The sequence below is a fragment of the Monodelphis domestica genome, chromosome 4, assembly GCF_027887165.1.
Source record: "Monodelphis domestica isolate mMonDom1 chromosome 4, mMonDom1.pri, whole genome shotgun sequence".
NCBI classification, from domain to species: domain Eukaryota; kingdom Metazoa; phylum Chordata; class Mammalia; order Didelphimorphia; family Didelphidae; genus Monodelphis; species Monodelphis domestica.
In genome coordinates, this window is record NC_077230.1 from 105,482,374 (window position 1) to 105,497,462 (window position 15,089).

General features: G+C 35.6%; 1 protein-coding gene across 5 annotated transcripts in view; it reads left to right on the forward strand.

Annotated features, from left to right (window-relative positions):
* Positions 1–8,354, forward strand: part of PXYLP1 (2-phosphoxylose phosphatase 1) — a 73,930-nt gene extending 65,576 nt beyond the window's left edge. For all 5 annotated transcript variants that reach the window (XM_056793680.1, XM_056793682.1, XM_056793684.1 and 2 more), the window contains 2 exons: positions 1,679–1,818; positions 6,211–8,354. In XM_056793680.1, coding sequence (XP_056649658.1) covers positions 1,679–1,818; positions 6,211–7,142 — 1,072 coding nt within the window. In that variant the 3' untranslated portion in view covers positions 7,143–8,354. The remainder of the gene's footprint in view (positions 1–1,678; positions 1,819–6,210) is intronic.
* Positions 8,355–15,089: the final 6,735 nt, after the last annotated feature.

A 15,089-nucleotide genomic window follows, 5' to 3' on the forward strand; every position in this document is an offset into this window, starting at 1 on the left:
GAGAGCAGTTTAACCTTGCCTTTTTAATCCTTGCTGTTTTTTGTTTATAATCTAGTAGTTAACTTTCCTCTTTCTCTCAAATAAATGTCAGTATTTTAGTAAGTAAATTGGAAAGTGTACATATATTCATATATTATTTCATTAACCAGGGAAAATTACTTATTATTAGATACTTTACTTTTAAATTTACTTTTATATTAATTTTCTATAGAGATGAAAACTTAAGGTTTTATACTGGTTCTTTTTCTTTTTCTTGGCCAACCAGTGGTTTGACTCAAGGTGCGTTTAAATGTGGTATAAACATGCAAAAATGCTTTAATCATGGAAATTAAGTGCTTATCACATGCTTCTATTCACTACAAGGTTAATTCTGTTAAAATACTGCTTTCATTATCTCATATTCCTGCTTAGAAACTTCTAGTGACTCAGCCCAAGCTCCATGGCATGGCATTCAACACCCCCTACAATCTGCCACAATGTTTCTATAACTGTATTTTTTTCCACTCCTTGGTTAAATCCTATACTAACCCCTGAACATGACTAGCTTATTGTTGCTTTTCAGGCTTTGCTCATGGTATTCCTGTTATCCAGAATAACTTCCCTATCCTCCCCATCTCTCTAAATCGTATTCATCTTTCAAGGCCCAGCTCAAATCATCCTATTCATCCATAAAACTCTTACAGACCACTGCAGCCTGAAGTCCTGTTTTCTTCCTTTGAACTCCTATAGCAGTTTTTGTCTATATAATTTCATTGACACAAGGAAACAAAGTGATTTCATGTGTATATATTTAATTTCACTCACTCAATTGTACATTTTCTTTATAGTCCTTTGTAATAGGCATTCAGTTCTTTGTTGCTTGCTTTATATCAAACTAAGTAAAAGACCATCATTCTGTAAAGGAACCACCCAAGTATTTGAAATTTTTAGCTTTACAAAAGGGCAAGACACAGGAAACAACTGGAAAGCAATATGTAATAAAGTGCTAAATAGTATGGTATGATAAATATGTATAATAGAAGTTAGAGGAAAAGATGATCTGAACTTTCCAAGGAAAGCTTTAAATAGAAGGTGAAGGACTCAAGCTGAGACTTGAAGAGTGACAATTTTGTTGATGAATATAAGTAATCAAATAATAATTAAGATTTAATATTAAAAAACCAACGATCAAGACATTAACCATGATTTTATGTGATAGTATTGTCACCCTCAAGTTTCTGCTTGCTTCTCCAAGAAATGGTTAGAGTTGTAACCCTTTATCCTCAAAGCCAGTTTTATATTTTGATCTTGAAATATGGTCAGTGGGTGAAAAGGAATAGTTATTCCCTTAGAATATTAGAGGAGCCTACTAGACCCCCTTCACTAGTAGCTAGCTAGCTAACTTCAGATCAGTTGAGTTATAACAATGACTGGGTTTGGAGAGGAGGCTTGAATCTACAAGGGGAAACAAATCAGGAACATGCAGATAGTTGGGAACTGCCAGCCCATTTGGAGATCTAAAGCTTTTAAGTGTGGAACAGCTTTTTATGAAGAGAGACTTAATAGGTATGAAAAAACATCTAACTTTGAACAGCATAATTTCTTCACAATAAAGCATTTAATTTTATCATAGCTTTGTTTTTATAGTATTAATAAAGCATTTGTTGAACTAGAATATATTTTGGTTTGTCCCTTTTAGGAAACCAAACCATCCTAAACTTGAAGCTTTCATCAATCACATGTCAAAAGCATCTGAAGGCTTGATGGAAGGCACTCTCAGTACCTTGCCTCTTTATCCTAGTCATTCATTGTGTGAAATGGGAGAACTCACACAGACAGGCAAGTTTATTCTTTGTTCTTTTCAATTTCCCAAGAATGGGGTTTCCCTTAAAGATTGTTTTTTATGGTTGGAAATAACTACCAGGTCATATTTTTAGGATAGCTAGGTGATTCAGTGGATAGAGTGCTGGGCCTGGTGCCAGAAAGATTCATCTTCCCGAGTTAAAATCTGTTCTCAGATGTTCACTAGCTTTGTGACCTGTGGCAAGTCACTTAACCCTTTTTGCCTCAGTTTCCTCATCTGTAAAATGACCTGGAGAAGGAAATGGCAAACTACTCCAGTATCTTTTGCCAAGAAAACTCCAAATGAGGTCATGAGGAGTTGGACATGACTAAATAACAAGACCTGTTTTTACACAATTATTTTTAAAGTTATTTTATTTCTGAATCTATTATCTTGCATGTTTGGGGAACAAATGAGATAATATACATGAAATGTTTTTAGAACTTTAAATATTTATGTTATTACTATGAGTTATCATCAGCTTTTGCTATATCACCACTAGAGGTAACTTCCTAGCCTTCATTGGGAAGAAATTTGACATGAAAAGATTGGCTCTAATATCTACCACATCACTAAAACAAATGAGGCATCAATTTTTTTTTTAAATTTAAATTAAGAAAATAACCCATAGCTACTCTTTTGGAATCAATACTAAGTATCATAGATTACAAGGGAGAAGAGTGTTAAAGGTAGGCAATGGGGATTAAATGACTTGCCCAGAGCTACGCAGCTAAGAAGAATCAGAAGACAGATTTGAACCAGGGCTTCCCATCTCTAGGCCTGGCTCTCTATCTACTGAATTGCTTCATTAATTATTCTCACTTCAGTACTACAAAGATAATCAAAATACTGTTGGAGTTCTTGTGGGTTCCCCACCTATGTATTAAATAGATAGTTTTTTAGAGTTATTGTTTCCATGCAGGTGATAAGCCTCTCATCACCAGCTAGACTTGTTCTCAAACAATAGATATGCAGTCATATCTGGTGCTTTAGTCAGTATAAGTTTTGAGGATCCAGTGTTACTTTTAATATGTTGATTAGCAATTAATTATTATATTATACATTAATTAACTAGCAGTTAACTTAAACAAAATAACTGTCATACTACATCCAACCAGTAACCCATCTAAACTATATATTTGTTGACCTCTGACAAGTCTTCAAGGGAGATGATGTAAGAGAGCATAGTTGTCTTCATGAACTTGGCCTCAGTTTCAAATGTTTAGACATTTATTTCCAAGTCTTTAATTATGCATCAAAGACTTTATCAAATGTATATATAAACTTGAGCTTATTTACATTTTAAAGCATCCAAATTTCTTGAGGTTTAATTCATTTCAACAATGTTGATTGTCTTCTATATACAAAACACTATATTAGTCCCTGAGGGATACTAAGAAATGAAAACCTGATCCTCTCCTCCATCTGGTTTTCAATTCTACTGCAGATAACAGATTCCTTAAGTTTACAGTTTACTGTAAAATGAATGGGACTTTCTTTTTTTTGGTAGAAAAAAATCCTGTTTTGTCTTTTTTTAACTTCAAGGAGAGACTTGACTACCTACCTGTATCTATTCTAATATTTTAAGATTTGATTGAATTCAATTCAGCAAACATTTATTGTCTGTTGTGTGTAGAACATTGTGCTATTCACTTGGAGAGAGATGTAATTTATATAAGATAGGATTCCTTCTCTCTTATGGATCTTATAGTCTAGTCAGAATCTATTGCAAATACAAAAATAACTAAGTCATAAGAAGGGCAGAGTAAGATACAAACTGTGATAAACAAGTCACTTTTAACCTATTTATACTTTTCTAGAGTGCGTTAACTTCAGTCATATCCTGTCATTGTAAAGACTTGAATTTTATTTTATTTTATTTTTTCTTAAGAGTTCTACCACATAGTTCAATAATTTACTTTCTTCTCTGGCTTTATTGGATCTTTTTTGATATTTGTATTTTAGGAGTTTTTTGTGCTCATTGTTTTATGAAGATATGACAGTTTCTTTCACATTCTGATGATGCCTACTATTGTTTGTCTTTTTTGGCTTTAGTCAGCAGCACAATTTATACTTCTTCCTGAATATTATCAACTTGATGGCCCCTGAACCTCTTCTTTTGGGTGATACCTGATAGAGTAGAGCTACTCATTATGTAAACTCAATTTGTATGCTTTTTTACTTTTTCTTTTATTTTCCCCCCAGTGTTATGTAAAAACAGTTTCCAACATTTTTCAAAGAATATTGAGTCCCTTCCACCCCCCCCTCCCCCATTGAAATGGTAAGCAACCTTAGATTTTACATATGCAATCAATGCAAATAGGAAAAAAAAATTAAGAAAGTGAAAAAAAGTTTGCTTTGTTCTGGATCAAGACTCAGTTCTTTTTCTCTGGAAGTAAACAACTTTTTTTTTTTAATTAAAAAAAAATTTATTTTTTAAAAACCCTTACTGTGTATTGGCCCCAAGACAGAAGAGTGGTAAGGGCTAGGCAATGGGGGTCAAGTGACTTGCCCAGGGTTACACAGCTAGGAAGTGTCTGAGGCCAGATTTGAACCTAGGACCTCCTGTCTCTAGGCCTGGCTCTCAATCCACTGAGCTACCCAGCTGCCCCTAACAACATTTTTTATCTTGAGTCTTTTGGGCTAGTTTTGGATCATTGTATTGCTGAGAATAGCTGTTATTTACAGTTGTTCATTGTACAGCATTCTGTCACTGTGCAATGTTCTCCTGGTTCTGCTTGTTTCACTCTGCTTAAGTTTATATAAATTTTTACAGGGTTTTTTTGAGCTCTTCCTGCTTATCAGTTTTTACAACACAATAGTATTTCGTTATAGTCACATACTGTAACTTACTCAGCTATTCCTTAATTGATGGGTCTCCCCTCACTTTCCAAATCTTTGTCCACTAAAAAGAGCTGCTTTAAATATTTTGTATACGTAAGTCCTTCCCCTTTTTGTGCGTGTGTTTTTAAAAATTTCTTTTGGATACAAACTTAGTAATGCTATTGCTGGGTTAAAGGGTATGTATTATTTTATAGTCCTTTCAGTATATAGGACCAAATTGCCCTATTGAATGATTGAATTAGTTCACAACTACCCCAACAATGCATTGATTTTTTTCTTAAATATATATTACTATGTACATTGTATATTAAAATTTATCTACTTTTTTGCCTCATCAGGCAGCTTTATGAAATCTGTGTGCCATCATTATCATTTCATTACCTTGGATTGTTCAGTGGATTCTACCAAATTTTTTTTTTAAACCTTTACCTTCCGTCTTGGAGCCAATACACAGTATTGACTCCAAGGCAGAAGAGTGGTAAGGGCGAGGCAATGGGGGTTAAGTGACTTGCCCAGGGTCACACAGCTGGGAAGTATCTGAGGCCAAATTTGAACCTAGGACCTCCCATCTCTAGGCCTGATTCTCAATCCACTGAGCTACCCAGCTGCCCCAGATTCTACCAATTTTGAAATTTAATTGAACCCTTACTTTTAAATACTAAGATAAAAAAGTGATAAAGTTTACATTGTTTCTGTTGGGACAGTAGTTCTACACCAGCTCAGAAATGGGAAGATCAAAAAACTTAGAAAATTATGTGAATGAGACATAAAAAAGAGAGATTAACTAGAGAATAGTAGTAGATGAATAGGTGTTTACAATTTATTTACATCCTCAAAAGAATATATTGAGGCAGCTAGGTGGTAGAGCACCACGACTGGAATAGGGAGGACCTGGGTTCAAATATAACCTCAGATACTTTCTAGCTTCATGGCCTTGGGCAAGTCACTTAATCTTGATTGCCTAGCCCTTGCCCTTCTGCCTTAGAGTTGCTACTAAGACAGAGGTTAAAAGGTTAAATAAAAAAGGATTATATTAAGCAAGTTCCATTCTACCCCACAAACTGACAAATACTTGTTAATGGAGAAGAAAAAGTCATCCCTCTACCTTTTCTAGTTGTATACTTGGCTGTCAGTTGCTTATGTATGGTAGCTGATTTTTATTCTCTTGGGAGGTTTCCAGAGTAACATTGAAGGTAGTCAGAGACTATTCGTAGGTAGTATGGAGAAACTGAGTAACATGTTATGCTCTCTAGGAAAAACGGGTGTGAAACAAGCATTATTGTTACTCTGATAAGTGGAGAGCAGATATCAGTCATCTCTGACACATGAATTTGCATACCTGTTCTTCATAATTTGATTATATTTCAGTTCAAAGCATTGAGTTAGGTCCAGATATTTGTGGTTTACATTCATTAAAAATCAGAGATTTTAAGATTGATTAAACTTTCATATCTTCCTTTATAATATTCTCTTTCATAATACTCTCTTATGTACTTTCCTTCAACTGTTATACTCAGGAATACTTTTCTTGTCATTTTTGTTAGGTGTTGTTCAGCATTTGAAAAATGGACAGCTGTTACAAGACATTTATTTAAAGAAACACAAACTCCTTCCAAAAGATTGGACCACAAAGCATCTTTATTTAGAGACAACTGGAAAAAGTCGAACTCTCCAAAGTGGTTTGGCCTTGCTCTATAGTCTTCTCCCAGATTTTGATTGGAAGAAAATTAACTTTAGGCACCAGTGGAGCACTATCTTCTGCTCTGGAAATTGTGATTGTCCAATGAGAAATCAATATCTAGAAAAAGAACAACGCCGCCAGTATCTCTTGCGTGTTAAAAATAACCAGTTAGAAAACACTTATGTGGAAATGGCAAAAATAGTGGGTATTCCCACAAGGCAACTAAGAGCTGCTAACCCCATAGATTCTATGTTATGCCACTTTTGCCACAATGTCAGTTTTCCTTGTACCAAAAATGGCTGTATTGACATAGAGCATTTTAAAGTTATCAAGACACATCAGATAGAGGATGAGAGAGAAAGACGTGAGAGGAAACTTTATTTCAAGTATGCACTGCTTGCCTCTCATCCTGTACTTAACCAGACAGTCAGCCGGATGCTACGTATTGCAGAAGGCAAGAAGGAAGAGATTTTTGTTCTTTATTCTGCTCATGATGTCACTTTGTCACCAGTTCTCAGTGCCTTGGGTATTACTGAAGCCAGGTTTCCAAGATTTGCGGCCAGATTGGTCTTTGAATTGTGGCAAGATGGAGAAAGACCTGCTGATCATTTTATCCGCATTCTTTATAATGGAGTTGATGTCACATTCCACACATCTTTTTGCCAGGAACACCACAAACATTCCAACAAGCCCATGTGTCCTCTTGAAGATTTTGTTCACTTTGTCAAAAGGGACATGTTTTCAGTCTTAAATAGTAGTAGTTATTATGATGCATGTCACAGAAAAACATTTTAAAAGAATATCAGCCTTTTTAAAAAATGAAATTTTTGCTGGTACATAAGATGACCACTTTTGGTTCTTTCTGATTTGAAAGGTACTACATGATTGCTTTGAAAAATACTTAGAAATCCCAGTTTGGGGACCATCTACGTAGATTGATTAATAGCAAATAATCTGTCATGATTTGGTACATGATCTAGTTCATTAATTTGGTACGGTTCTGCTTCTTAGAGAAACAGAGGTATTTTGCTATAAATTGATGTTGCTTAGAATACATGATTTTCCTTCGAGATCAGTCTAGATTGCCAATTCAGAATTTTGTTCTCCTGACTGCCATGGTACTATAATATGTAACCAACAAACCTCATCCAAAAATTTTTTTTAATATTGTACAGATATAAGCCCTCCTTAAATGGAAGTATTCCTGAAGTAGATAGCCAAACGCCCCCTATTGTATTTGTACTTGCAGAAGTAATTTGAATACTAAGAACTTTTTGTTGGTTTTTGAAGTTCTTTTACCAGGAACCTGAATCTTGGTATAACTATCTAATTACAGCAGAATGTGAGGGGAAAATGATCATTAAATCAGGATGAATCTAATAGTAAATTTAGTAAGGTACATTATGTTCAGGATGATAAAAAATACTGTGGTACAAGATCATAAAGTGTGTTCTAAATATTTGTCTGCTGTAGCAAAAGCTGGATATGCTGAATCTTTGATATGCAATTTAGTATTTTTATAGTCTAGAAAAATATTTTCTAAGACTTGTGTTAGAAATGGTGTAGTACTAATCTCAGTTTTCTATATTTTCTGGATATTCAAAGATTTATGAAAAGACAGTTTCAGATATCTTCAATGAACAGATTACCAAAAAAAAAAATTGCATTAGTAGGTAATTATCTTTGATCCACTGTGGAATAGAATAAATTTTTAAACTACTTTTGTCAGTTATAAATGATAAAATCTGATTTGATTTTTAAGCAGATATTTGGGGTAAAACTTCATTGCCAGAATATTAAATTGATCTTTAATAGTGGTAGATTTTTTATACTTTAGAAAGGGTTCTAATTTAATCTCTGATTTTTAAAATAATGGTGCTAGTTAAATCAGAGGAAATGTAATCTATAAGTGGAATTCTCTAGTGTTGGCATTCCAGCCTCTTTTTATTTTTTGCTCAGTGCTGCATTTGAATACATTTGTTTTTATCAATAAAATTTTGAGAAATATTTATATATTCTGTGGTTTATATTATGTATATTGAGTACCTGCAGTATTTTTAAAAAATATATCTTGAATGCTTCTTTTCTTGCTTAAAAGCTTAAGTGTTATTGCTGGTATTTTAACGCTAATGAGATTCTTTACACCCACTCAAGCTATATCTGAATGAGGATTCCTAAATATGGCACAAGTATCTAAGAATAAAGGTGTGAGCTAGAAGACTAAAAAAAATTACTACTATATAGGATAGACAAGATACTTTGGATATTAGTACTTAAGTATAGCAATTGATGTTGCCTCTGAAGACTTTGTATATAAATAAAACTAAAATACTATGGTATTCAGACTTCAGCCTCAAATTCTAGTGATGGGTTTGAAGACATTTTCTAGTAGAGAGAGAATACTAGATAGATGTGGGGGAATCAGTCCTGTCTCTTAGCAGCAGGGTTACTTTAAAGCAACTCACTCACCCCATCCTATTTCAGGTTCTACAATTGGAAAAGAATGATGTTGGATTAGATCTCTAAGCTGGTCTCTCTATCAGCTTTGTGATTTTATGAAGTTTAAATTTGTGTTCAGCTATTTTAATAGGGGAACATAAAAATAATCATAATAACTGATAATTGTGCCAATATCTGCTGTAGAGGATGATGGAGAAATTTCATGAAGAACTCAGTAGTTCTTCACAACCCTTCAAATTTAATCAAGCAACATGTGTTTTACATTTGTTGACTTAAAAGCATAGAAAAGTAGAGAGAGTGAGGAAGATGGTAAAAATATATTGGAAAATATGGTTCAGGACCAAGAAATGAAAGGGGCCCAAAAATTTTTTAGGGTTTCCCTTGAATTCAAGAAATCAAATTCATAGCCTTAAGATGGGAAAGACACAGTTAGATGATGGTTTATCTGAAAAAGATCTGGTGGGTTTAGTGAACTACTCAGTCTGTTGAGTGTGATATAACAGCTAAGAAAACTAAAAAGTTAGCATTACCTTGAGTCACATTAAGAGAAGCATAAGGGGGGTAGGAGGGACCTGGGTAGCTGGGTAGCTCAGTGGATTGAGAGCCAGGCCTAGAGACAGGAGGTCCTAGGTTCAAATATAGCCTCAGATCCATTTGATTCTCACACCAGTCCTGGGAGATAGGTGTTGTTATAATTTCTGTTTTTCAATTAATGAAACTGAGGCAGAGTTAAGTGACTTGTATAGGGTCACTCAGCTAGTAAGTCTTTGAGGCCAAATTTGAACTCAGGTCTTCTTGATTCCAGATGCAACATTCTCTCTTGCACCAGGATGAAATGGGATAGTAATTATAAAATGTTTAGCATACTGCCTGGCACAGAGCAGGCATTCTAGAAATGCTTATTTTCAACCCTCTCTCCCCATTGATTTTCTTAGCTCTCTCATTCTTCACAGTTGAATTTGTTGTACACTAAAATATCCATATCTTTTTCAGATGAACCACTCTCTAATCATGGTTCCTTCATATGTGTGGACATGCTTTTTTGAATTCAAGTGTGAAAATTGATATTTATCACTATTAATTTTGATGTAGTTTAATTTGGTACAGTATTCTAGCCTATGTAGATCTTTTCAAATTCAGACTGTAGTTTAGTCTGTTAACAACCTCTTAGCTTTGTTTAACCTATAATTTTGACAAGCAGGCAGTTAGACCTTATCCAAGTCATTGATTAAAAAAAATTAAACAGTAGGATCAAGTAGAGATTCTGGGGGGCCCTTCACTGCAGCTTCTAATATTGACATCAAACCATGAATAATTAACCTTTGGTTCCAGCTATTCATCCAGTTCTAGATCCATCCAATTGTACCATTGTATAGATGTTAAGCTCTAGCCAGCAAATCCAAAGTCAGCTCACCTTAGTTCACATTTATATAGTGCTTTTCTAACAACTTAATGAGGTAGAGAGTGCAAAGACTGCACATATATCTATTTTATAGATGAGGAAACCAGTTCATAAATGTTAAGTGGTGGGGGGTGGGGAACTAGGCAGTTAGGTGGATAGAGAGCCACACCTAGAGATGGGAGGTCCTGGGTTCAAATTTGGCCCTAGACATTTCCTAGCTGTGTGACCCTGGGCAAGTCACTTAACCCCCATTACCTAACTTTACCACTCTTCTGCTTTGGAACCAATACACAATATTGATTCTAAGAAGGAAGGTAAGAGTTTAAAAAAAAATAAAGGTTAAGTGACAAACTGTGGTCACATTGTGTCAAGGCCCAAGTTTCCTGATTGCCAAGTCCAATGCTTTTTCTGTGCTACCATGCTACCTTTTTATGGCTTAACTTAGAAGGGAATCACACCACTGACCAATCACTTCAAGGGTTTCTGAAATTGAACAAAATTTATTTATTTACAAAACAAAATACTTTCAGTTTGTCTTCTTTAGTCAGAAAGACTCCCAGGTACACTGGAGATAAGGACTGCAATTTGAACAATGCCTAGTCTGAGTTAGACCCTGCTAGGTGTTGGTGATATAGAGACCAAATGGGGAGTTCTTGCAAGATAGAGAAGTGAGTGGCTTGTCAAAACCCAGATCCCTTTTATCACTTTAAGACAGAAGAACAAGTGCTAAATAAAGTAAAACAGAAAGGAGTGTTCACATGGAAAAATTCATTGGCAAAACCCAGCAGGAACTGAACAAATGTGTATATAAAAAAGGCCCAATAATGCCATCATTGGGATGAAATAAAAGGCAGGTGAAATCTCCAAAAAGGGAATAAAGTTATAATTACAAGTTGATTCTTAACAGACAAGCAGCCTTAGAGCAGTTGGAGAGTTTATTCAAAGTTGTAAAATGACTTAGGATTCAAACTGAAATTCAGTGAAAATTTCAAAAAAGAGTTGATGGTTTAGGAGGAACAATTGATGTCTCCCACCTATTGGCAGAGGGGTGTAGGAGGTTATATAAATAGGTATGAAATGAGGCATATAGATATTTTTGGACATGACCAATATATTGATTGGTTTTTATTTGTTAAAAGGGAAGATTCTTTGGGTGGGAGAGAGGGGAGTCATTGGAGAGTGACATTGATGTAAAAGAAAAAGCATTTAAAGAGGAAGAAAATGTTGGATGTGAAAAGTGAAATTATGTAGCAAAAGCCAATATATAAAGGTCAGTTGCCAGAAAACTAGAAAGAGTGCTTTGAGATCTCTAAGGGCAGTAGCCTTATAGACAGAGCATAGTAAAATAATCCAAAAAATGACTGGTTTCCTAGAAAAACAAGAAGAAACAAAAGCTTAAACACTGGAGTCCCTGAAATTGTAACAAAAATGCCCAGAAATATTGAAAATGGGGAGTAAAGCACATAGAATCCATAGTGTTGGCAGAAGAACCCCAAATTCACACCACCAAAATATCAAATTCTAGAGCTTTAACATTAAACAAAGGATCTTGTAAATGGCTTAGGAGGAAACCCTTCCCATTTCAAGGAGAAAGATTTTGGATCTCCTATTTATCAACTATGAGAAATGAAAGCAAAGACTGAAATGTGACATCCTATTAAAGCAAAGGAAATCCATTTCTAGCCTAAAGAGGACTAACAAAAAAGGAATGTTATTTTCAGTAAAAGGGGAGAGTTTGTATCATTTTTACAGAGAAAAACCCAAAACAAAACATGATGTATAATAGAAATTTGGCATGCAAATTCAAAGAAACTGAAGAATGGTAAGTAAGTTCATATAGCAGGACAGGGCTCAGGCAAAAAAAAAAATGTTTGCATACTGCAAGGAGCCTCCAAGGCTAGTAGAGCCTATTAAAAATCTTTCCTTGTCTGAGGGTTATTAAGAGAACAAAGAGAAATTTACTGCAAAACCACTTAATCAGGGATAAAAAAAATCCAGAGAAGAGAAGGAGCTAGGAAAGGGAATATGTTAATAAGATAATGGACTTGGAGTGGGAGGAAACACTGAAGGTAGTGTGGCCCCTCTCGATTATTTTATGTTTGGGGTCACTGAGACCCAGGGTGAGTAGGGGGCTGATGAATGATAGAACCTGGATTCAGATATAGATGAGTCTTTTGGATTGCCTCTCTTGTGAATTAATATTTCTATTAATGGGATGTCATGGATGGTGTTTCAAACAATAGTTTGGGGTGAACTAGAAAGGATCTTAATATATTTATCAGAAGAGGTTAAGGTTTTTGACTGAGAACTCTCTGAGATAACAAAGGACATTAATGGGAAAAGTCCATGGAGAGAGATAAAATCCTGGCATATCCTAGGAGGAGGCAAGGAGGAGGAAAGTAAAAGAACTGAATTATATTCTGGGAATGGGTCACCACATGTGGATTTCATTTCAGCAAAGATGTGGGACAGTGGGGAGCAGATAGCAGGGATCCTGAAGCATGCTGAACAAGGTAAATGTGAAAAAAAGAGTAATAATAAGCACAATCAAGAAATCTATTTGCCAGGAATGGTGGGTGGTGTTAGAGTGGAGAGGAGAGACTGTTTGAGATCAGATTATTTAAAGCAAAGCCAACCATAGGGTCCTAGTACTGGTTTTGGAAAAATTATTACAAAATTTGATAATGGGAAATAACTTTGAATGTTAGTGGTCTACAATAAAATAGAAGAAAGTGACTAACTGGATGAAGAAACAGAATCCAACAATTTGGTGCATACAGTAAACTAAAACATAATGAGACATACAGCGTTAGAATTAGGAATTGGGAGAAAATTTATTATTATACTTCAAGTATGGTAAAAAAAAGCTGGAGATTGAAAAATGATTTCACACAAAGCATCAAAGAAAGCACTATACTCCATGAGCAAAGCAGAATTGTAGTAGCTCAAAAAAAAAAGTGAGATGTGCAAATTTAGAGACATCTCCACCCCAAATGGTTTCCTTTCCAGGGCTATTCGTGCCTTATCTGTGATAGAGCCTTCTGAACTCACAGTGAGCTTGATCAGTCACAGTTGGATGTGCTGTACATTGGCCCAGACATAGTGATGTCATTTTGGTCCTCTTTGAATACAAAAGATGACAACCATACCAGAAGTTTGAACTTAAGTAATTTCATTCTTTGTCGGAGCCAGCAGATTCTTTCCCATAAGTTTATACTGTAGTGTTACAAAATAGAGGTGTATTAAGTACACGAAAAGATAGTGGGATCAAGTGGGATCTGCCGTCCAGAACTTAAATGAATGGCTTTTCAGAGATTATAAATTGTCTGCCTAATGAAAAAGCAGAATTCAATCTGCTCTAAAATAAATTTGTACACAAATTTACACGTGGTTTGTGGTTTTGGGTTTTCTTCCTCCCTCTCTTCTTACTGAAGTGGGGCATTTAATAAAATGAGTCTGGACACCCAAAAATTCAACTATTGGAACCATTATTTATTGATTAATAAAGAATCTACCAGCTGGGACAGACTTCCCTAGCGGAAGCTGTATCAGACTGACATTACAGGAGAGCTTATATAGGTTACAAGATTACAAGATAGGTTACAAGGTTACAAAACTATTTCCTTTTACATATAGGTTCTTAATCAAACAAACCTTATCACTGACACAGGAGTGTGGGGTCAGTGATGAGGAGACAATCCTTAGATTTATGTGGGGGTTGTTATTTAGGGGTTGTTTATTTTCACATGCACTTAGTCACCTAGCCCTAGTCAGCCATATATTACCTTGCTTCCATTCTGACCTCTTTGATAGTCCTGAAATTCCTTTATTTCTTGTCCTTCCTAATTCTCATTCCCAAGCTAAGCAGAGTCTGGTCTGCTGCCTGCATAAACAGTTTGACCTCTTGTGGGGAGGGAAGCTAGGTCTGTTCCCTAAAAAATGATGGCAGGGATTTATCTGCTTTATCTATTTCAATTTTACTATCCTTCCCTTTTGGGACTACTTCATTCCCTCCCTCCCTCCCTTCCTCCCTCCCTCCCTCCCTCCCTCCCTGCTTCCCTTCCTTCCTTCCTTCCTTCCTTCCTTCCTTCCTTCCTTCCTTCCTTCCTTCCAAACAAGTAGGCTACAGTGGTCAATTGCACATGGGAGGGGAATGAGTTAGCTGGAGAGGATGTTGGTCCAAAAATTATTGTGTGATCTTGGGCAAAAATCCCCTAATCTCTGAGCCTGGTTTCCTTACTTTTAAAATGAGGGTCACATCAACCCTGCCTACCTTACAGTATTATTGTAAAAAGCAAATTAAATAATGCACCTGAAAACGCTTTGAAAACTGTAATGTGCTATAAGTAAAAACAATTTAGTGGTAGTATCATTAGCTCTGCATCAAGGCATCTATCCTTAGGTGTTGGGGGAGAGATGAGACAGAATTATAGGTTCTCAAGCCATTATTTTTTCCTCTAAGGGTTTGATTCTCTCTATAACAAGGGTTTTTTGGGGGATCTTCTGGGCTAGTTTGGGACTAGAGTGCCCTCCTAATATTATATATGTACAAGAGAAAGAGAAAGTACCATCCCATTATTTAGCAGGAGAGTGATATTGCCTGCCCTCAGAATGCTCGCTCCCAGTTTAATGAGGGGACATGTGGTTTCTGATCTTGATATGTACTTGATGATGACATTTTAGACCTCATCCCCAAACTAAAGAGGATCACAGAAGAATTGGCTGAAAAAGAGGCATTAAAAAAACCTTTCCCTTTTAGAATCAATACTATGTATTGGTTCCAAGACAGAAGAGTGGTAAGGGGCTGGGCAAATGGAGGTTAAGTGACTTGCCCAGGGTCACACAGCTAGGAAGTGTCTGAGGTCAGATTTGAACCTAGG